Raw genomic sequence first — 24,195 nt, 5'->3', positions numbered from 1 at the left:
CCAAACATAATTCTTACCATCTAGGATGCTTCCAATATAAAATACAGACAATATATAACCAGGTCAATTGGGAAATAGATCATTTCAGTATGATAAAAGATAGCATTCACATTAACAGTGTGAAAGGGCAGGAACAATAAGACACTTGACTCAGTGGTCTTTAAAATGTAGCATCCAAAATGAGCAAGTGGAGAAAAGGTTAAACAAGTAGGTGACACATTTAAATAACAAGTAGATGAAAAGGTTATTGGACTATTCTCAAAAATCTTGTTTTACGTGAGAAACCATCAAATTATGAATTGCAATTAGTGTATTTTCGTTACTTTTCAAGGGTAGGCTCTCCTATACCTTATCTAAACAATTTTTCAAAATAAACCACAATTACTTTGTTTTCCTCTCTACACTAACTTGCTCTTTGCCTCTTGAGCGATTATCTTTTTTAGATTCACCTCAATTTCTTTAGGTTCCAGCGGACTTCACCTGGCAGGCCCTCTTGGTTCACCCTCTTCTCTGAACTGCTAATGGCCTAATTTAGCAATTATATTGCTTTGTTCATTCCATGTATAGCAAAAAAGTCTACAGAACACATGCAAGCATTCATTCAATTATATGTTAATTTGTTTATGGGTCGACCCCAAAGTCTATTCTCCATCGCTGAAGCATGGAAGACAAATACCCTTCGCTTCTTCAGAGGCATAACACGTGCACTTCTCTTGTCATGGTGACAGGCATGTGCTGGTGGAGGTCAAAGAAACAGGAACACAAGTGAAATCGAGGTGAGTGTCAGGTAAGGACCAAAGCACCACGCCTACCTCATCTTTGCCCACAGAACACCCATTCTTCCCGTGTCCTGTTTCCCAGGACGTATCCTGGGCGGATAAGAAGTCACCCGTGGGGAGGCGGTGAATGAACTCCTCCGCAGGGGCCCATGCCCGGGAGAGGGGCGGGGAAGGATGATGGGGCCACTCGTGCCGGGAGGGGACAAGGAGGGGCCCAGGTGTCCCGCTCCCGCGCGACCGCGCGCGCCTGCGCAAGCCCGGCTCACGTCGCACCCGTGAGCGCAGCATCCCTAAGCCCGCGAGTCCCAGCGCTAGGGAGGGAGGAGGGGCGGCCGGCCCCCCGCCCCCGCGCGCGGCCACGTGACGCCGGCGGAGGAGATTGGAGGGGCGGCGGCGCGAGGCAGCAGACTGGTGCAGCGCGCTGTGCTGGCGGCTGGGCCTCCACCACCACCTCCTCCTTCTCCCGGGAACCTTGACGACGCCTGCTGCTCGGCGCTGCTAGTAGACGCCGCTGCCGCCGCATCCCCGCCGCCGCGGCGCCTCGAGGAGGAGGAGAAGACGCAGCCGGGCCGCCGCCGTTAGAGGTGTTCCCTGGCCGCCGCTCGCCCCGTCGGCCGCCACCGTCTCCGGAGTCAGCCCCCTCTCGGGGGTCTCCTCTTTCTTTTGCCGCCAGCGCCAGCTCATCGCCGCGATGGGGCTCCTGGACTCGGAGCCGGGTAGTGTCCTAAACGTAGTGTCCACGGCACTCAACGACACGGTGGAGTTCTACCGCTGGACCTGGTCCATCGCAGGTAAAGCCGCTGACTTCCCCATCCTCGCTCGGTCCCCCGCGGGGGTCACCGACCCCTGGTCTCGGAGCGCCCGGGCCGGGCCCCACAGGCCCCCGCGCCCTGTGGCTTTCAGATGCTGCGGATCAGCGGAGGGGCCGACGGGGGCATTGCGGTTGAACACTGGTTAATCTGATCCGAATGTTAAGGCCTCCCCTCCCCCGACACTCGCAGATTTTTCCTCTGAGCTGCCTCCATCTCTCATCAGCTCTCGGATGCGGGAGCTGACATATCAGATGGAGCCTGTACAGCCAAGAGCTCCTCGCAGGAGCCGCCCCACCCTCTGCTCCCACATCTCCCGAGCTTGCTTCACAGTTCTTCCCCGTGCACAGGATTCCTTTTAACATTTAGTCCTATTTTGTGTGGAGAGCGGGCTGGGGAGGAGGGAGGGCTTCAGGGGCAGCTGAAGGTACAGGAGGCTTCTTCAGCCTCCTGGTTGCTTTGACACAACCCTGCTAATCTTTTCTTCTATCTAGCTCCTTCATCTGTAGTATAATTTGGACTGAAAAGTAAAATAACATTGTTTGGCTCCTTGAACCTTGAAGAATTGTTAGTTTCCGAGGCATTTTCGACAGCAAATATGTTTGAAGTGATTGTCTGTAATGGCTTTGCGCACTGCAGTGCAGTCAGAGGGAGGGGGAGGCCAAAACACCGGGTAAGAAATCAGTCTTTAGGAATGGGGTCTCTACAGCAACACCTAGAGGTTGTCCCAGATGCCTACATATATACAGTTCTTAAATCAGCAAACTTTTCTTTAGCTGTTGCGGTTAATTTGGCAGGGCTGTCAATTGTTTGATTTATGCAGGTTTCCTAGCGCCCAATTGTGATATTGTATTTTTACATTTTACCGGTTATTTCTTCATTTGCTTCGCTGCTTTTGATTTTAAAACATTGAAAAGTTTTTGAAATCTAAAATAAGGTTTAAAGGATTTCAGAAATGATTTTACGATGTGAATTTTTCTGATCCTTTTGCAGTATCACACTGCATCCTATCAGTGAAGGATATTAACGTTCCATCTTATGACTCTGCCTTCCCTACTTCGAAATGAAAATGTATTCCTGTAGTTTTTGTGTTTATTGTTAAATGAGACAGTGGTTTACAGCATAAGTGTAGTCCGATACATAGGGCTTATGTTGTGGGAAAAACGTTTGCTGGAATTATTTTTGTGTGAGACAAAATGATTATTTGACATTAATACTGCATTCACTTCTTTAGAAAAGTATGTTCTTTTTCAGAAGATCTCAACTTTGACACTGGGAAATAAGCTATTTAATAATATAAATAAGCTATTTATTTCATTACAGCTGAAAATGGTTAAAATGCAGTTTTCAAAGGAGTGTTTCTCCAAGTTTTTTTTGTTTTTTCTATGTGCTGTTACACTAATGTTACACTGTACCTGCAAAAACTGGTAAAGATGTGCCCTTCCCTTCATGTCTATGATTTCGGTTCTTTAAACATTGCATCAGGGCTTCCCATTACACAATTGTATAGAGCTGAACATCAGACAAGTTCTTTAGCAGGTAATTGCACTTCGCATACCTTGGAGTTAGACACTGTCGAGATCCTCCAGTCTCCATATAGCCAGAGCCACACCCAGGAGTTCTCAGTCCTGTCATTCCTATCCTATCTCGGAGCTTTCCCGTCTCTTGAGTCTCAGAAGGAAAAATCGAGGGCAAAGGTAGAATACACCTTTCTGTGATGGTGAATTCCTTCCTAATGATGTTTGTGTTAAAACAAACAAACAAACACACACACAAATGAAACAGGACATTTTGTGCAGTTGCCGCATGTGAAAGCTTGCTACTAGGTTTTGAAGGGCATATAGAATAATATAATATTGTGGGCCAAGCCTGAGAAGTGAGAGTAGCCCTAGAACACAAGTGACCTCTCACTAGCAGGCCCAAGGAAGGTGTTTGCTTGTGCTTTGACTATCCACTTACGAAACCTGAGACTGCTTCCTTGCTTTCTGTAATGAGCTACCTTATGTAGGCAGATGGTATTTCTTAACCAACAGAGAGGCTTAGTGGATATAGTCTGTTCTGCTGTACTGCTGTGTAAGGAGGAGTATTTTTGAGGTCCAGGCCGAGTAGACTTGAAGTCTGGTGTCCCATTTACGTTTACTCTCCTTCATTCTGTGCAACTCGTGTTCCCTTTTTTTTTTTTTTTTTTTTTTTGCACTCACTGACTCTGCTCTGATTCCACCTCTCAGCATAATTTGATGAAAATCTGGGTGGGGGATATCAAAGTGGAAAAGTAGCTTATTAGATGAGGTTAAACAAAAGTTGGTGAGTCAGATGTTTGGAAAGAAGGGGAAACAAAAATGGGCGGGAGAGAAAGATGGTCTTGAGAAATAGTGATGAGTGTGGTGAAAGGATGCAAATTATTGAGGGAGAGCAAGAAATGAGGTAGGCTACTTGTCCTTGGCTGCTCTCATTCCTAGTGCTGTAGTTACATGCTTCTTTCATTCTTTTATTAATTCATCAAGTGCCACTTTGTGCTATTATATCAAATGGTGTTTTAAATATCCAAACATATCCAAAACAATGTCTGAAAACTGGGCTTTTCAAAGGCACATGTGTAGCAAATGCAAAATATGGTCCATAATATGTTAACAACAAAAATGTTACTTTTACTATAGTATTAACACTTTGTACATTGGAATTGAAACTTTGAAAGAACTGTACTTTTAGAAAAACAACAAAAATAATTTTTATTTCTCTATATTTATAGACATTTTGAAAGAGGAAATTAGCGTTGGTTTATATTAAAGTATAGGCTGGTGTAGGACTTTATACCAGTTGTTAGTAGGTATTCCATGTCATCATGTTAGTTTTTTTTTTCTATTCTTTCACTTCATAAGTACATTTAAATTATTAGGATTGGGGTCCTAGGCTCAAAGTATATATGTAATAAAAGTTGTATATACATTTTTAAAACTGATGAATCTAAATATTCCCCAATCTATGAATACCCAACTTTTCGACATTATTCATTTATTCATGCTTTTAATAAATGTTTAATAGCTTTTTGCATGCCTGACATTTAGCCTATAAACACCCTAGAGAGTTAGTAGGATGCTTACAGTAAAGCCAGGTGTCTCCTGTGAGGCCATATATCTTTTGAACATTTGTTTCTAAATAGCTGTTGTTCACAGGGTATGAGTGCTGTTGGTTGGGGGTGGTAATGGTTGGCATTGGCCCTCTTTTCACAGATACAGTACCCCACATTTTGGTGAAAAAAATTGTCCACTTGGTAGTTGCAGTTAGAGCATAACTTGCTGGGTCCTTGAATTCACTTTGGAGGGGTCAGAAAGGAGAAGGGATAAGTGGTACAGGAAGAGGGAGGAGAGCTGTAGGATGACAAAATGTGGAAGCCAGGCTTTTGATACCATTCATTCTTTCTGTATTTACTTGCCACGTACAGGCACAGTTCTAGGCTCTGGGGAGGGAAGGAGGACACTTGGTCACTGCCCTCATGTAGCTTGCAAAGTCTAGGGGGTCACTGTCATTCCCCTTTCCTCGATATCGTGGTCTGGAAGCAGTGTGATCTGTCAGACTCAGGCCTAGCTAGGTCCTAGGGAAGATCAGAAAAGTCCTTCCCTGCTCTTCTCATCTCTCCTTCTCCTACCTGAAAGGAATATACAGGTTGTTTTTAGAATATTTTAGCTGCTTCACCACAGTTTACTTCCCTCTGCCCTTGAATGAGGAGTTGATGTGACTACTGTCAGAGTATTTGGAGAGGGAGACTAGGGCAAAAGGTGTCAAAGGCAAGGGGAACAGCTTGACTGAAAACCATGGAAACTGGGAAGGTGCTTAAGGGCCAGGCCAGTGGGTCATCCAGGTTTGATGAAGCTGGAGGCTAGTGGGAGGGGATGTTTAACTCAGCTTCAATAAGCTGAAGTAAAAGCAGGTTTGTCTTAGGGATTGCTAGGCCCCAGAGGAGCATGTGTGTTAAATATTGCACAGTATGCTTACATTAATTTTATTATTTGTCACAGTTAATATTTAGTTTTTCATCTATGTTATTATCTAAAATAGGTTTCTTTGTTTGGCTTAGCCTGGTAAGGCAGTTTTCTTTGAATGTTTCTTTGAGAAAAGACATTCTGATTCCAAGTTGTAGGCAGCTAATTAAAAAAAAAAAAAAATGAAACATCACCAGCTCCTAACACGGGATCTCCCTTGGTCACTGTTTTCAGTGAGGTCCTAATTATCCTTTACTCATAAGCTCCCTGAAGCCTCTGGGAGGTCCATGCCAATTTATGGTTTTTTGTTTTGGTTTGGTTTTTATTGTCTTTTCCTTCACCCCAATCTGATTTTTGGTGGCTGACTGCTAGACTTTAATAGCTAATGCTCTTGTCCATTCCCCAATGATAGCATACAGTAAAATATCCTATTGCAGGTGGAATTCCAGGAGGGTAAACAATGCAGATTCTAAAACTGGTGTCAGGACACAGTTTTAACTGTTTTAACTTAGATTCTTTGGCTTAGGAAGACAAAGTTTTAAGAATTATGCAGATAATTATATCACTTTTGTAATCTGAAGAGCCACAGAGCACTTGGTCATCCTTTAAAAATTCAATTTGTTTTCTTATTTTTCTCCCAAGTCCTGTGGATAATGTCACCTGTAAATGATTTAACATTATTAACATAAGTATATTTCATTTATTGAGCCACTTACTATTACGAATTAGGCATATATTAGCACACCGAAATGAGTAGTGTAACAGAGTCCATCTTTTTTCACTTTAGATGGCTTTTTTTCCTCTTCATTATAGGACATTTTGCCTATTAACAAAAGAAGGTGCTATTGTTTTATTTTCCATTAGAATATATTTTTTAAAATCTTATGGGTTTGGATTTCAGAAAGGAGAGGGGAGGAAACACATGGCCTTTTAAAGCTAAAGTCCACGTTAACTTTCTAGCTTGATCCTTCAGTATTCCCCTTCCCAAAGACCTGCAGCTCTAGGCAACTGGGATAACTCACTGACTCTTGAGTAAAATGTATACATGTCCACCTTTATGTTTCTCATCCCACCATTCCCCTTGCCTTTACCCATCTTTTCCCTGTTTACTTCTCCAGATAGCTTTTACCAGAACCCAGTACAGTAGTCCTCCTTTGCAAAGCCTTTCTTGTTCATGGTACCCTGGAGCAAGTTGTTGTCTCACAGGAGCTCATTGTCTTTAGCAATTACTCATGTGTTTCCTGTGCCATTCCTTCTATGACCCTAGTCTCAAACTGTGTAAACTTTCATTGTTATTTACCACTTCACTCGTTTGTATTTTTCTCTCCAACACCAGAGATGATCACATATATTTGTTGATTTGATATGTATCAGGAGATGATGCTCTTAATCTAGCATAATTTTGAATCTTGGTATATTGTGGTTGCTAAACATAAATAAGACTTTAGACCACACTAAATTATAGAAGGTTTTTATTTTTGGTTTTAATGGAGACGGGATTTCACCATGTTGCCCTGGCTGCTCTTAAACTCCTGGTGTCATGTAATCTGCCCACCTCAGCCCCTCAAAGTGCTGGGATTACAGGCACGAGCCACTGTGCCCTGGCCAGAGAGTTTTTTAAAAGAATGATATTTTTTATCAGTTGGTCATTAATTCAGTTGCTGTTAACTAAAGTTAATGAATAAATCAGGCCATTAAGTAGTACAAAACAGATAAGAAATGAAGATTTCAAGACATATAAAATCAGATATGATTGTTCTCTTCATTGTCTATGCAGAAGCATTGCCTTGTGTGGAAGTGAGGAGGGCGGTGTGGTATAGTGAATGGGAAGAATTCTGGATTGGGATTTAGATGACCTAGGTTTTAGCCCTGCTGATTTGCTGTGAGAGTTTGGACAAGTTCCTTTGCCTTTCCAATTCTCAGCATTGTTCATCTGTAAATTAAGAGGGTTAAATTAGGTAATCTGTAAGGTTCTACCTGACTCTAAAAGTCTAGATATAGATGTCACTTTCTTCATTCTTGGAATAGGTAAAACAGTTTCAAATAAACATACATTTATCAGGGATTCAGAAACCTCATTCTCTGTAATAAATAAAATATTTTCCAGCAAAACTGTTATCAACACTGCCTGAATAGTACAAATAACAGATTCTTATTTAGTCCTTTTTACTTTTTAAAATTTGCTTTATAAGAAATAGCTAGAGGAATAGAGAAACAAAAGTATACAGATATTTAAGCATCTGTTTTGAAATAACATTGCTTTTGTTGCTATAACACTATACCTATTTAATTATCTAGACTCCTTGAATAACCAAGAGCCAACTATTTTATCAAAAACAGTAGCAATAATATTAAAGAATAAAATTATCTCAATTATATATTACATTTATTTTGTGATACTCAGCTTTTGAGGACAGCATATTATGTCATTTTAGGCAAGTTATTCATGACTCTTTGGGTCTCTTATTTCTACCTGTACCGTGAGAGGGTTGAACTACATAACCTTTAAGACTTACTTTATTGAATCCTTATAACATCTCCTAAAACAGCAGCCTAGGTATCAGTCTAAATTCACTCTTCATATTTTTCCAGTAGAAAATGTGAAATTTTAACATACGTCATTACAAATGATTTTCTATTATAAACACTTTATATATGAGCATTTTTTACTTAAGTTTGGAAGTATAGCTTAAGATTTTTGTGAAATTGATGAAAATATGTAGGTCTTACAGAAGAGAAAACAAAAGAAACTAAGTGGTTTTGGTATCAGTATGTTCATTAACAAATCAAAATACAAATTTTTAAAATCTTTTCTCATATATTTTTCTTCACGAAATATTATATGTAAACAAATACCTTAGTATGATGTTTTATTTATGATTATATTGTATTAGAGTAAAATTTTTGGAATTTGAAAGACAATTGCATTAATCCATTGAGGGAATCAGTTACTCACTGTCAGGTATAATCACATAAAAGCATTTGTGATTTTGAACTGCAGAATTCCAAGGAGCAAACTTTTCTGTTTTCATTTTTATTCACTTATCAAACAAAAACCTGAGCACAGATGTGTGTTTTTAACTAATTTTATATATTTTTTCACACTCATGTACATAGCAGCATTATTCACAGTAGTTAAGAGTTGGAAATGACCCAGATGTCCATTGATGGATAAATGGATAAACACAACGTGGTATATACATACAATGGAATATTATTCAGCCTTAAAAAGGAAAGAAATTCTGACATGTGCTACAACATAGTTGAACCTTGTATACTAAGTGAAATAGTCCAGTCACAAAAAGATAATTATGTATGTGGCATTATGGTTCCACTTGTATGGACCCTCTAAAGTAGTCAAATTCAGGCTGGGCCCACTGGCTCATGCCTATTATCCTAGCACTTTGGGAGGTGGAGGCTCAAGGATCACTTGAGCCCAGGAGTTCAAGACCAACATGGGCAACAAAAAAATATTAAAAATTAGCCGGGCTTGGTGCCATATGCCTCTAGTCTCAGCTATTGAGAAGGCTGAGGGAGGAGGATCACTTGAACCTGAGAGGTGAAGGCTTCAGTGAACCATAATGGTGCCACTGCACTCCAGCCTGGGTGACAGAGTAAGATCCTGGCCCAGTAAATAAATAAATAAATAAATAAATAAATAAAGTAGTCAAATTAATAGAAACAGAGAATAGAAAGATGTTTGCTAGGGCCTGGTGAGAAGGAGAACTGAAGACTTGTTTAATGGGTATAAAGTTTCAGTTTTTCAAGATAGAAAAGGTCCAGAGATTCACAACAATGTGGATATGCTTAATGCTACTGGACTGTACACTTAAAAATGATTAAGATGGTATATTTTATGTTACGTGCTTTTTTTTAACAACAATGCAAGAATTTCATATATTGTAAAATTAATACATTAGCACCTGTAGAAATGATCTCTTCAGTGCTCAATGGTAAAACAGTCAATTCTTCTTTATTTTTTCAGTTTAAAGTAAAATGACTTTATAAAGAGACTATATAGCTGTTGGCTTAAAAAAATCCAAGTGGCTAGAAAGTAGCAAATAACAAGAAAGAAAACTTCAGCTTTGTATTTTGCTTTATAGTCTTGCCAAGAACTTCACAATAACTCTGGGAGATAGGTCTTGAAGGCATTTTTCCATATATTTAGAAGTCCTTGAGATTTACAGAAGTTAAGTAACTTTTGTAGGTGGTCATTATAGTGCAAATGAGTGTGCACTGGTTGTTTTGTCCCTAGCCAACTGCCCTTGTCTTCCCATCACACTAGCCAAGCAATAAAGAAATAACCGGGCCTGTAATCTATGTTTCTCTTTTATTTTACCTTTCTTTTTTTTTTTTTTACTGTTATCTACAAAGTATCACTGTTAAGAATGCTAAATCTGAACGCAGTCATAATATTACTAGAGATCATCTAAAGAAAGACATCTAAATATTCAAAGGTGCTATAAAGGCTGGTGTGTGAGATTAAACTACAAAGTGATATTTATTCATATACTACATACATACACAAATATGTGAATATATGTAGAATACGAAATGTGATATTTAGCCTGAGAAGATGGTTAACTTCCATATGATGGCGTAGGATTGTTTTAAAAAAGTCTATTCAAAGTGAATTATGAAAGTATTTGCGAAATTGCGTAATACAAGAGCTAGAAACTTGTTAGTGAAAGGATAATGAAATTCATTCAGGACTAACAGTATTTTACCCAGTGACTATTCAACTTATAGAACTGTTAGAGTCAAGGGAAGATTTTGGCTAAAGTTCCCATTAACTCACACACTCTAATGGTATCTTCCATCTTTTTTGCTAAAGGGAAGCACCATTTCAATTTTCTTAAAGCTTTGAGTTCATTGGCAGCACTGAGTGGATGGTTGAACTTGGAACTCCCAGGTTAAATTTTATGACTACTTTTTCTGAGAAGCCTAGCAAAATTTGGAAACAGGGAGAAAAGGAAACTACTTGTATTCTGATCTTGGCTTCCAGGAAATGAGGCAGCATTCTTCAGCTCTCTCTCTTGAGATATATTTTCCCCCTTGAAATTGTCTCCTTTTCCCCTATGAACAGGCCATTTTCTGAAGTCATGAATTTAGACATCATCTGCACTTGGGTGTGGTGGCTCATGCCTGTAATCCTAGCACTTTGGGAGGCTGAGGCGGGTGAATCATTTGAGGTCAGGAGTTTGAAACCAGATATCATCTGCACATGATGAAACTCACAACCATTTATTGAGCATTTAGTATAGGACCATTTTAAGATGCTGTAGTACTGCATTTTATATACCTTATATTTAATCTTCAGATCATCTCTATAAGTTAGATATTATTTAACCATCTGTAGATGCAGAAATAGACTCAAAGCTACATAGCTAGAAAGTAACAGAACTGGAATAGGATGAAGATCTTTCTCCTTCCCAACAGTGACCTTTTTATAATGCAGCATTATCTACTTACTTATTCAATAAATACCATTTTATTGCCCAGTAATAATAGTGAACATTTATTGGATGCTTACTAAGTGTCAGGCACTGTGTCCAGTGCTTTATATGTATTACCACATTTAGTCCTCATATTCCTTTGGGCTAGGTACTGTTATTATCCCCATTTTCCAGGTGAGTAAACTGACTTTCCCTGAACCTGATTCATCTAATACTAACCCTGTCAAATGAAATCCCAGTGTAACCAGCCTTCAGCTTGAAATCACACATTGATTCTCTCGTCTGTGTTACTGTCTTTTCTTCTTTACAGCTTCTGAATCTGTTCTTATTTTTTGCTTGCTCTAGGAAATTTTGTAATTTCTCTCACTTTCTGCCATTATTATGATCTCTATTCAGGCAAACTTGCAGTGAAAATTCTTTTTTCCTCTGCTTTTTGACTCTGTCCTGCATTCTTTCAGGCTCTTGGGTAACTGTTACAGAACTGAGTTAGAAGAAACATCTTGTTTTAACCCTGTGCTGAATGACTCTCAGGGCATCTGCTTCCTCATACCTTGAGACATTGCAGCTTTCCCCTCTTTTGCTGGTGAAGGTCTCTGTTCCCTCCTGTCTGCCCATCACATTCTGACTTCTTTGCCACTTTTTAGCCCAGCCTCTTCCTTGTCTACCCCTGCATTCTGCAAAAGCTACCCTTTCCTCCCATTCATCCAGGTGCTCTTCCAAACTCAAACCTTCCATCCTCTTTTTTTGAGTACATAGGGGTTATAACAGAAATTTTCCCTGCTAATCATGCTGACTAAACAGGAAACTGATCATACTATTCTTCACCCGCCACCTTCAGAATCTGTTTATTTCTAGAGTGTATCTCAGAGTGTTCATTACCTGCCTCATTTGTCCGGTTGTATTTAAAAGGCCCTTCTCTTCTAGTTCTGCCTTTTTCACCTCAATGATAGACATGGCTTGAGGAATCTGTTAAGCATCACATTTTAGATTTGAGCCTAGGAGAGGCCTTTAAGGTATATATCGTTTACTCCCTTTGTTAGAGATAAGCTCTTTCCCAGACTCTTCTTGATAGCTGTTATCTACAGTTTTCATTGAAAATTTCTTTTAACAAATGTTTTGAAGACTCTTACATACCTGGCATTGTTACAGAGATACAGCAAGGAATAAGGGCTGTAGCATTGGCCCTCATGACATTTGTAAGAAATGGAGGAAGACATTGACTATTTCCTTAAGAAAAAGACTACAGTTACCCTTGAGGTACTTGCAGTGTACAGTGTGACATACTAATAGGTAACCTTTGTGTGTAATCAGTAAAGGCAAATAGATTTTTAATAATATCACTTAGTATATTAGTAGTGATTAGTAGCCAGATATTTAAAAAAAAAAGGAGTTAATTTGCAACTGTTGGTTTTAACAAATTAAAGGATGGATAGTTTTAGGGAATAATATAGTACAGACTTCTTGGTGTCTTGAATATACTCCTGAAGCTGCTCAATATTTAGCGATTGTTAGACTTGTGTTCTTCTTTTGTTTATGGTAGATTAAACAAATATAGATGGTTTTAGAAGATGAGGAAGTCACTGATTTATTCAGATAGAATCTAGGAAGAAATCAAGCCAACTTTATTTTGTGACTTAATTACTTGTTAAAGTAGGCTCACATTTCTGAGTAGACCAGAGCAGTGCTCCTTAGACTTTAATGTGTTAAGTCACTGTGGAATCTTATTAAAATGCAGATTCTGATTTAGTAGTTCTGGGGTGAGGCCTGAGATTCTGCATTTTTTGTAAGGTTCCAGGTGATGCCTTTCTGCTGGTGCATGGACTCTACTTTGAATAACAAGGGAATGGAGTATTCCTAATTTGTTTTGCAATCTACTACTATGTACTGTTATGGAAAAAGAAGAATTTTTAAACGTGCTTAAGTTATTAATGTAAATATCAAATGATAGCATGTATTTTATAGAAGATTTATTTATTTTTTATCCTAACAGGAATTTTGTATGTCTTCTAGAACCATATTATGTTGATCAGTAACTGTTGCTCATTTTACCTGAATCAAAAGGGCCAATGATTTGGTTAATCTTATTATCACCTTCACTTTACATATGAGAAAATAGTGGCTCTGAGTTTCAGGTTCATAGTCATGGGGCCAGAAAATAAATGAGAGCTAGAATTTAGGTTTTTAATTCACGTCTTGTCCCTCTCCCTGTATCAAGCTGCCTCCGCTCCATGTGACTCCCCTTGCCATCATCTAAGATGATTTTCTGCTGTATTCTTGTATACCTTTTATTTAATTCTTCTAGGGGTTTGGATGTTCTAAACATTTTTTAAGTACTATTTTTTCTTTTGGGAGATTATAGTAAAACTTTACTAACTTAGATTACTTGGGGAAGATAGTTTATTCTGACTGGTGGAGATCCTGAGTTGCAAAAAGCTTTAAAAGAAATTAGAAAAAAAAATAGGTTTATTAGAGGTTTTTAAGGAAGTTGCTTTAATAAAAATACTGATAATTTGTTGTAAGTATTAATTATAGTTGTTTGTATATTAAGTAGAAGTTACCTGAGTTAAATGAAAACTATTAGATTACAGGCATTTTATTATTTATTAAAATCTGGTTTATATTGTCATGAAAAAGAGTTTTTAAAAATTAGCCTTTCTAAATAATTTTAAAAATCAGAGTGAGAATTTTTATGTATTTTATCTCCTGAACAAATAAATACAGAATTACAAAATGTCTTCTCAGTCTGTCATAAAACGTTTTTTTCTTCTCAGTGTAAACTCTTCTAAGTTTAATTATTCATGGTAATTTTTATTTAATTTGGTTTAACTCTTCTCTTTGAAGACAGAGGAGGATTTAGTGGTTGATCAGTGTCAATAATAATGAAATGCCAAAAATTATTGAACTCTTGACAGTGTGTCAGATACTGTATACATATTGTTTTATTCCTCACAACAGCCCTACTATCATCTATAAGGCCAGGGGCACTAAGTAACTTCTTGGGTTTATTCAGCTGGTAAGTGAGGAGTCTAATGCTTGTAAGTCTGATTTGAGAGTCCATATTCAGAATATAGGTTGAGAAGAAAAATCCTGGAAGACATTGAGGGCCTTGACTTTTAAGTGGAGGGGCTCAGATTATCTCTGACATGAGACACACTGTGAAGATGTAAAGTTGGGAGAGAATAGGCTGCAGCAGAAGGGAATACGTGATGTCGTGGTGTCCATATGTGCTAGGAACCTTCACATACTTTGGTTCATTTAGTTATCACATATTAACCCTATAAGTAACTATTTCCTCATTAAAAAAAGAAAAGGCAACAACAGTTGGTTCTCCAGCTATAGATTATGTTCCGCACCCTTTCCTTTTGGAAATTTCTTGGTCTCTGTGACATGGTTTTCTCTTCTCTTGCCTCTCTGGCTTATTTGCTGCCATTTCACCCACTCATCTTCAACTGTCCTTAGAGTCATTCCTTTTTCATGTTATTCTCTCACTCTACATGCTCCTTCCCTTGTGACCTCAAACTCTGGTGTGATTGTCTTTGTCCAGTGACCCCTCTGTGTGTCCACAGCCCTGGCAGTTCCTCCGCAGCACCAGAGGCTACTGGATGCCTCCACCTAGCTGTCCCACAAGTAGCTCAGATGCTAGATATTTAATATTCCCCTGATCGGTTTCTGCCAGATCTGCTCCTCTTCCTTTACTCTGTTCTGGATCATGACTTCACTATCTGTGTTGCCGGATAGCACAGAAATCTGGCAGTAATCCTGGGCTTTTCTTTGACTCTCCTCTCTCACATCCACAACAGTCGTGGAGTCTGTAGATTTCACCCATGAAACTTTCATACCTACCTATCCTGTTCATTGCCAGCACAGCTCCCTGACCCAGATTTCCATCATCTCTTGCATTCTAGTGGTCTCCAAGTCTGCCTGCCTGTCAGAATCACCCGGGGAAGCTCAGATCATGGTGTCCAGTCCCACCCGCAGAGATTTTGATTCAGTAGGTCTGGGGTAGGACCTGGGAATCTATAATTTTAACAAGCACATGATTCTTACATGGATAGTCTAGCAGTAGACAAGTGTTGAGAACCACTGATGCAGCTGGTTTTCCTGCCTCTTGACATATCCCCTTCCCCTCAGTCCACACCCTACTGCCTCTACCATGATCTTTTAAAAGCCAAAACCAGCTGGGTGTGGTGGCTCATGACTGTAATCCCAGCACTTTGGGAGGCTGAGGTAGGTGGGTTGCTTGAGCTCAGGGGTTCAAGACCAGCCTGGGCAACATGGCAAAACCTTGTCTTTACAGAAAACACAAAAATTAGCTGGATGTGGTGGCACGCACCTGTAGTCCCAGCTACTTGGGTGGCTAAGGCACCAGAATCGCTTAAGCCCTGGAGGTGGAGGCTGCAGTGAGCTGAGATAATGCCACTGCATTCTAGCCTGGGCAACAGAGCCAGACCCAGTCTCAAAACAAACAAACACACACCAACAAAACAAATATTTCTTCATTATCTGCGTGATAAATTTCAGCATCCTCAGTGTAGTTTGTAAGACCACTTAGGGGATCATCACAGTCATTTCCTGCCCTCTTCCTTTGTATATATCCTCTCCATCGGGTCTGCTTAGTTTCCAAATTGTTTTATTTCTTGCTTCTGGGCTGTTTATACATTCAGTTCTCTCAGGGTATTCAGATATTCTCATTTGCATATCTCTTGTCATTGTGCTAAGGGAACTTTTATAGGTCTTTCTAATTCTGCCCCCTGAAAAAGGACTTTTCTCCCTGTCTGCCTGGCAAATTCCTCTTCTTTGAAAAAAAAGTTCAGATGTCTGTGTTTAAACCCTGCCTTCTCCCCTTTTCTGTCCTACCACTGTACATAAGACAGTCCTCTGACATTACACTTATCACACTGCATAGCAATTGAATTCTCGTATCTGTCTCTTCCTCTACTAGTTGAGCATTAAGAGGTCAGGGACCAAGTGATCTGGCCAAAATCACTTCGCTCCAAAGGAGTAGTGTCTGACTTCAGAGTCTGTTCTGTCTATTCCATCATACTATGTGATCTTAAGATAAAAATCAGATTAAGAATAAAAACTTATTGGTGGAAGGTATTCAAGGAAAACCCCATTTCAGGTAGACCCCTCATTTTTCTTTTCTTTTTTCTTTTTTTTTTTTTTTTTTTTTGGAGAAGGAGTCTCTCTCTCTCTCTCTGTCACCCAGGCTGGAGTGCAGTGGCGTGATCGTAGCTCACTCCAACCTCCGCCTCCCGGGTTCAAGTGATTCTCCTGCCTCAGCCTCCTGAGTAGCTGGGATTACAGGTGCACGCCACTATGCCCAGCTAATTTTTTTTTGTATTTTTAGTAGAGACAGGGCTTTACCATGTTGGCCAGGCTGGTCTTGAATTCCTGACCTCAAGTGATCCGCCTGCCTCGGCCTCCCAAAGTGCTGGGATTACAGGCATGAGCCACTGCACCCGGCCCCCTCAATTTTCATAAAGGAATAATATGCAAATAGTAAAATTGACTCCTTTTACTGAACAGTTTTTGAATTTTGACAAACATCCATAGTTATATAATTGTTATGTAGCCTTTTAATAAAGATAAAATTGTATGATTGCTGACCACATTAAACAAATCAGTCCCATTTGGCATAAGCTTTAGAAATCAGTCTCAAAATATTTTCATTACAAACTATTTTTTAATGTTTTAAGGGTCTGCAAAGGTTAGTGTAAAATCATAGATTCCCAGGTCCTACCCCAACCTACTGAATCAAAATCTCTGCGGGTAGGACTGGACACTATAATCTGAGCTCCCTCGGGTGATTCTGACAGGCAGGCAGACTTGGAGACGACTAGAATGCAAGAGATGATGGAAACCTGGGTCAGGGAGCTGTGCTGGCAATGAACAGGATAGGGAGATAGTAATTCTCATTTTTAAAATAAAGACTTTTGCTCCTGAGCTCAATTTGCTATAATATTTGGCTTTAGGTTTGCTTAAATTTCATTCAAAACTAGGATGGGAAACCCATTACCAAAGGAGACAGCTCCTTCTATAGGGAAAGACCCACTGGTCAGAAATTTCCTGAATTGAGGTGAAATTTACTTTCCTGTAACTTACCTTGGTTCTAATTCCACTCTCTGAAAATGGAGATTAAATCTGATTTCTCATAAGTTCTCTTAGTATTTGCTGAGGCCTGTTTCTCTTTTCCAGGCTTTAGTCTTTAGTCTTTTTCCCTTATTCGGTATCATGGCTTTGAAGTATTCATGATCCAGGTCTGCCAGATGCAGCACCTAATGAAGGTACGACTTGGTTCCTTTGAGTAACTCTTGTCATTCTTTCTATTGAAGGAACTTTTGAAAGTCTCTCTTATTTTCTTTCCCTTGAAAGAACAGTCTTAAAATATAGCATTTGTACCTATAATTCAGAAAAAATCAATGGGAAATTTTCTCCCTTAAGATTTAAGTACATGGTGATTAAGTAGTGCCTACAACAGCTGCTAGGTTAAATGAGGCTCTTGCTTTACCTGCAGTGGCAAGTCTCTTGACCTCTCTGAATCTCATTTTTAAGATAAAGGGATCATTTCTAAATCTAAAATTTTATGATTCTTGTTTAGATAAAGGTTTACCTGACAACATGAAAGACTTAAAATTGTTAATAAACAGGCTCAAAATAAGAGCAAATTTACTAACACATGAAGGTACAAACATGTTAATAAGCATATTTATAGTATAAAATATGAAAGTAATTTGATAAAACAAGTTGACGAGAGTCCATTTATATTTGTATCATTTTTGTTTCCCCCTCCATCCCACCAAAACTTTCTAAAGAGAAACTCCCAAGAATACTACATAAAACGTATTTGGATCTTTGTACTATTTGGCGACAGGGTGTGACTTCGGTGGTGGTAACAGAGGTAGGATTTTAGTAGATGTTTTTCAGTCTTTTTTCCTAATGAATTCATGATGTGAAATCCCACTGATAACTGTGTAGGATTAGGATGTTGACAACATAATAGAAATATATCTCCTGTCACTTTAATATGTATAATCTACATTTGGATTCAGTACATAGCCCAAATGAATTAGAGGTTTTAATTTAGCTGTAAAATACTAATGTATATATTTAAACGTTTGAGTTAATGAAAATATGGATAATTTACTTTAATATATTTAAAGTTTACATAAAATACATGAAACATTAGTATTCATGATTTTCCTTTACTGTTATAGTCCCCCAACATTTTTTTGGTTCAAAACTTAGGTGGAACTGTTAGTAATGGTGAATTTTCCTATCATTGTATGGTACTGTTGTGACACAGCCCTTTTTAGTGGAAAAGGAAACATGTGAAAGAAATATAGAATATTTGCATCTCATCAGAAGCACTAAAGGAAATATTAATGCAAATACATGCAGAAAGACAAACATAACTTGTATAGTATTATAACATGTAAAGACATGGAGGAATTTCATCCAAATATTATCAGAAGGTTGGGAATTGTTATGCTGTGCGTTAGGGATTGACAGTTACTACGGCTTTCATGATCATCCTGGGAGGCTGAAATTTTGAAAGCTCTCTGACGCTTCCAAACTAGAAGGGCTAATTTGAAAAGGGTGTGGTGTAAAATGTGGCCTTTTATAGGCTGAAAACAGGGATTTGTTAAGTGGTTGTTGAATTAATGCATGCCTTACATTGTTGGGCAAAGAAGTGAGGGCATTGCTTTTTTCCCCTGGAGTAAGGAATGAAGTAAAAGATCATTGAGCTTTATAGAGCACACATATTCACTAAATACTGGGTTGATGAGTTGTTGACTTGAGGGTAAAGTTATTAGGACAACATAGAGGAGGATCTGGGAAAAGCTGTAGGAAGGGTTCTTGGACACTGAGAAAACCTTGAATGTCAACAAATATACTGTTGGATTTGGCAGAAAGGACAGAGAATAGAGGAATAATGTGAAAACATTATCTGCTGTTTATTTATTCATCAAATATATTTTTAGGTACCTTGATAGGCCTTGCAATACAAGAATGAAAGACCCAGCCCCTCTTTTCAGGGAGAAAGCAGTTTAAAAGAAGGTCACTGGACAGTGTAATGAGTGCTATAATGGAATAGTAACATGTGCAGGTGCTCTGGCCATGCAAAATGCATCCCGTGACCAGTTAAAATTTTCTTGATCCAGTTTTCCTCACCGTTAGTCTATTCTTCTTCCTAATAATTATTTTTAAAAGTAACAATTTTCAGAAGTTAAAAGAAACCTAAATGATCATCTAGTTTGTTACTGCTCAAAAGGGGATGGTCCATGGAGTAATGGCATAGCATCAGTTAGAGCTTCCTGGAAAATGCAGTCTTCTTAGAAATGGGCTGCATGGACCGAGCATGGTGGCTCACAACTGTAATCCTAACACTTTGGGAGGCCAAGATGGATGGATTGCTTGAGTTTAGGAGTTTGAGACCAGCCTCGGCAACATGGCAAAATCCTGTCTCTACAAAAAATACAAAAATTAGTAGGATGTGTTGGTGTGTGCCTGTAGTACCAGCTGTTTGGGAGTCTGAGGAGGGAGGATGGCTTGAGCTCAGGAGGCAGAGCCTGCAGTGGACAGAGATCATGCTACTTTACTCCAGCCTAGGCAACAGAACGAGACTGTCTCAAAAAAGAAAAAAGAAAATAAATGGGCTGCATGTCAGACCCATTTTTACCAAAGGTAAAAATGATTTTGAGACTGTCTCAAAATCTGCATTTTTACCATGCCCACCCACCCCCCAACCTGGTGATTCATTTTCTCATTGAAACTGGAGAAACACTAATCTAGTTTACCTACTTTCCATCCAGTTTTATAGATGGAGGAAATGAAGACAAACTGTGCACCTAAGGTCCTGTGCACAGTAGCACAGCCAGTGTTAGAACTTAGCCAGTCAGCTGGTCATGGTGGCTTCTTACTAGTGCCTGTTTCCTTCTCTCTTTTGGAAATTCTCTGTTGAATGAGAGAACAATACAGTGTACCACACTATATATAAAAAAGAATGAGCATTTTTATTTACTCTTATGGTGATACCAGCAACTCAGGAGGCTGAGGCAGGTGGATCACTTGAGCCCTGGAGGTGAAGGCTGCATTGAGCCATGTTTGCACCACTGCCCTCTAGCCTGACAATAGAATGAGATGCCATCTCTTAAAAATAAATAAATAAATAAATAAATAAATAGAATCCAGTCTACTTACTGGTAGGGTCTTGTGTGCTTTCTCTGATTCCTCTGTTATTTCCTGTTTCTATTCTTCTATTGGCCTCTATTAGTGTTTCATATTGTAAGATCTTCAGCTTCTCACTAATGTCTCTTTCTCTCTCTCCTGTGGTAGTCTTCTCTTTAAATTTCTCTGTTGAATGAGAATGATACAGATACAGCATACCACACTACACATCAAAAAGAATGAGCACTTTTATTTACTCTTCATTTCTGGCAGAGTTTTGGACCTATTTCTTTAAATTTTTTTTTGTACCCGCCACTCAGAACTTTCTTTGAAGTCAATAGGAATTCTGTATGTGATAAGGGTGAAAGATAATCTGTGATGTTAGAAATTAAAGTCTCACAAATTTATCTTCCTGTGTTACGTGGAGTATGGCATTAATCAGAGTACTTTTGCTCTTTGTATAAGTCTCATAGGAAAAACAACACCTGCCTTACAGTTTGTGAAAAAGAACAGGATACCACAGCACCTCCTTCTCTGTGACCTAGAACAGAGAGTTTGTCTAAATGTTTCTTCTATAATATAGGGGGTTTGTCTAAATCTTTTTTTTCTATAGTATAGAAAAAGAAATGCCTAAGTGGATGCGCACCTCGTGTTTTATGGGGGGCCTTTAGCATTGAAAGATACGGTCATAGGATGATAATTAACGTAAAATGACAAAATGCCATTAAGAAAAGTGAACAGTCATTGATAAGTCCTTAGTGGCACAATGCCTTTTTAACAAAAGTCAGCCGGGCCATCTTTTAAGTCATTTCCTCCTTATGAGAGGTTTACTATCTCTCCTATGGTTCAAATATATTGGCTTATTGTTAACTCTGAAATGTGTTTGATTTGAGTGATACAGCTATAATGTCTATGAATAATAGACCTCCCTTTAAAACTATGAAATAAAATCAGTTTTTCTGTTTTCCTGGTTCCCATATGTGTTTTTCTTTCAAGTCATTATCACCTTTTTTTTTTCCCATATCACAGGTCATCAAGCAATAGCTCACCTTTTTAACAACTCTAATTTCATTAAAACCATAGTTGTTGTGTCATTTCCTGACTTTGCAAATTATTTGATTAAATATTGTGTTTTATGTCTTGTATCTTATTGTTTATTGACAGTATATATTTTATATCTTGTATCTTATTGTTTATTGACAGTATATAGACACAGATTCATTTTTTAAGTAAGATATTTTAATACCGAGTTCACTAATCCAGAAGCATTTTGCATATACAGCTTTTAGTAAAAGTGACAGTCTAAATAGGGAGTTATTATAATCAACAATTAAGTTAAATTCATTTAGTTTGGTTCTAAGAACTTGAATTTTCTTTTACTACTTTAAAAATACATCATTTCCTCAAAATAGGACGTAAAAATGTTTTCCATTGCCAAGAATAAACTAGAAATTAGATTTGCAACCTATAACTGTTGTTTAGCTTTTAGAAATATAAAAATTAACATTAACATATTTTTATAATGTTAAAAGATTTTTGTTAATCCCATCCATATTTCATTATCATTCTTGTTTGAGAAATGTATTACTTGTGGCAACATTCCATTGTAAAATTGATTTATGGTTGCATATTTGAATATGCTGGACAATCAATTCATTTTAAGTAAAATAATGTGTTGCATTATATATAGTTCCACATATGTAAGTTATGTGACTTACAGCTCTAGAGAAAAACATTCAAGTTAGTTATTCGTGGGAATAAAATAAGTGCATGCTCTCAATGAAAAAGTTAGAAAAATGTCTTGAACAAGGTGACTATTTAAATACATTATAGAATTGTAGTGAACTCTAACTTAATCTCTCAGTGCCCTGTACTCTTGTCTTCAGTGTCTCTAGATATCAGCAAATGGCTACCATCACCCTGTACCTCTCCAGTTAAATTCTTGCCTGCTTTAGGAGTGGACACACAGAGCAGCCTCCAGGCTGCCCTGAGAAATTTCACATGTATAATATGGAAGACAAATGTTTCCTTAAGATATTTATTTTCTGTGTATGAAGTTTTTCATTAACTTTTCATCCCAAGATAATCACCTCTGTTTTTAGTGAGCTTTATTTCTTGTTTTTGTTCTCCAGGGTCTCTGTAAAACATAATGTGTGACAACATAAGTAATGAAGCATAATTTTCAAAAGCCATTTGCAAGATTCCATATTGTTTCTTTGGTTTTTATACCATGTATTTTTTTTATTGGGACTCAAAGGACAGTGCTCCATATTTGGTCAAATTCGGAAATTAAGTTGAGACATCTTGATTCCTAGAAAGTGTGTTTTATAAAACATTTATTGATTAATTTTATGATATTTTGTTTTCTCTATAGATAAGCGTGTGGAGAATTGGCCTCTGATGCAGTCTCCTTGGCCTACACTAAGTATAAGCACTCTTTATCTCCTGTTTGTGTGGCTGGGTCCAAAGTGGATGAAGGACCGAGAACCTTTTCAGATGCGTCTAGTGCTCATTATCTATAATTTTGGGATGGTTTTGCTTAACTTTTTTATCTTCAGAGAGGTATGTTTTTAAGATCACTTTAATAATTTTCCAAGGTTATTGGATATTTAAAAATGAAAATGTATAAAACCATCATTGTAATATTGTACCCAGACATAACTGTTAGCTACTCTAAAAGTACATTTTTGACATTTTTCACTTTTGAATAACAAAAAAATTAAACATGAAGTATAGGGCAGTTATTTAAAATGGAAGTCTGAATAAGAACAACTGGATTCTAAAAGAACCCTTATTAGTGGTTCTGGCATTGAAAGTTATTTAACTTTTCTTAGCTTTGTTTTCCCCACTTAAATACCTGCCATCTCGGGTTATTATCAGATTTAAGTAAGATAATTTTTGCATAATGTTTGGCATGTATTATGCACTCAGTAAACAGTAGCAGCTATTTATTTATAATTCTTATTCAGTAGTTTCCGGTTTGGTAACTGATCAAAATATGCCCATTTCAAGTAAATCCTCTTATGTAATGTTGTATTTGGGGCTGGAATTAAAATGAATTAACTACCATATAGCTGTTGTTACTAAGCATTATATAGTTTTCTGGGCACGAGCAAATTCTCCGTGACATTTTCAAAGGAAATTCTAACGGCTAGATTGACACAGCTATTTTTTAAATTGCATAAGTATAAAGAATTTGTTCCCTAAGAGACTCATTAAAATTCTATGTGATCCCAGAGAACTGACTAGTAATGCTGGAAAATAAGCAATAACTCTTCTTCGAAAAAGAAATATTTCTTTAATTGAAAACTTAGCCTCAAGTCTCAACTTCATAAACACTTTAATTTATTTGAATATGCGTACCTAATTTGTTATACGCAAACCACTCTGCATCAAACATAGAAACCAATTAAGGTAGGACAACTTTAAAATCTGAGTCCTAGCAGTAAAAATTTCTCTTAATGCTGTGAAGTATTTAATAGATAGAGTCAATATTCAGTATAAAAGTTACATGTGATTTTTAATTTATATTTTAATTATAGAACAAATTAATGCACAGTAACCTCTAGCAATTGGAATGCATGACATTTTTTAATGCATTTGAAATTTTTAAAGAAAATATTGCTTTTAAAATAATTTGAAAGGCTACGTTTTGTATATAATTGTATTTTTAATGCTGTATTTACTAAAACTTTACTACAAATATTACTACTCTTTTTCCAGTTATTCATGGGATCATATAATGCGGGATATAGCTATATTTGCCAGAGTGTGGATTATTCTAATAATGTTAATGAAGTCAGGGTAAGTACATTAAAAATACTCTTAATCAGTAAAAGTGGTTTGATTTTTATAGGCCCCAATCTGTGAAAATGTAGAATGTAGTTTTTTAAAGACAGGTTCTTTAACATTCATTTAGAGACAGGTTCTTGCTCTGTCCCCTAGACTGAAGTGCAGTGGTATGATCATAGCTCTCTGCAGCCTCAAACTCCTGGGCTCA

General features: G+C 37.9%; 2 protein-coding genes and 1 long non-coding RNA gene across 11 annotated transcripts in view; 2 read left to right on the top strand and 1 right to left on the bottom strand.

Moving 5' to 3' along the window:
- HMGN3 (high mobility group nucleosomal binding domain 3) overlaps positions 1–24,195 on the top strand; it is a 1,231,743-nt gene that overhangs the window by 457,086 nt on the left and 750,462 nt on the right. The gene's annotated exons all lie outside the window — the stretch shown is intronic.
- The window catches only part of ELOVL4 (ELOVL fatty acid elongase 4), a 36,950-nt gene continuing 13,884 nt past the window's right edge, over positions 1,130–24,195 (top strand). Inside the window, exons 1-3 of the mRNA XM_050789640.1 lie at positions 1,130–1,570; positions 22,570–22,757; positions 23,919–23,999. Of these exons, the coding sequence (XP_050645597.1) occupies positions 1,471–1,570; positions 22,570–22,757; positions 23,919–23,999 (369 nt within the window). The 5' untranslated portion in view covers positions 1,130–1,470. The remainder of the gene's footprint in view (positions 1,571–22,569; positions 22,758–23,918; positions 24,000–24,195) is intronic.
- LOC126953911 (uncharacterized) overlaps positions 18,506–24,195 on the bottom strand; it is a 73,505-nt gene continuing 67,815 nt past the window's right edge. The window contains exons 2-3 of the long non-coding RNA XR_007725405.1: positions 22,286–22,332; positions 18,506–20,381 (exon numbers count right to left, since the gene is read on the bottom strand). This is a non-coding gene — a long non-coding RNA (uncharacterized LOC126953911). The remainder of the gene's footprint in view (positions 20,382–22,285; positions 22,333–24,195) is intronic.

Source organism: Macaca thibetana, chromosome 4 (assembly GCF_024542745.1).
Source record: "Macaca thibetana thibetana isolate TM-01 chromosome 4, ASM2454274v1, whole genome shotgun sequence".
Lineage (NCBI taxonomy): Eukaryota > Metazoa > Chordata > Mammalia > Primates > Cercopithecidae > Macaca > Macaca thibetana.
This window is presented reverse-complemented; position numbering and strand designations above follow the sequence as displayed.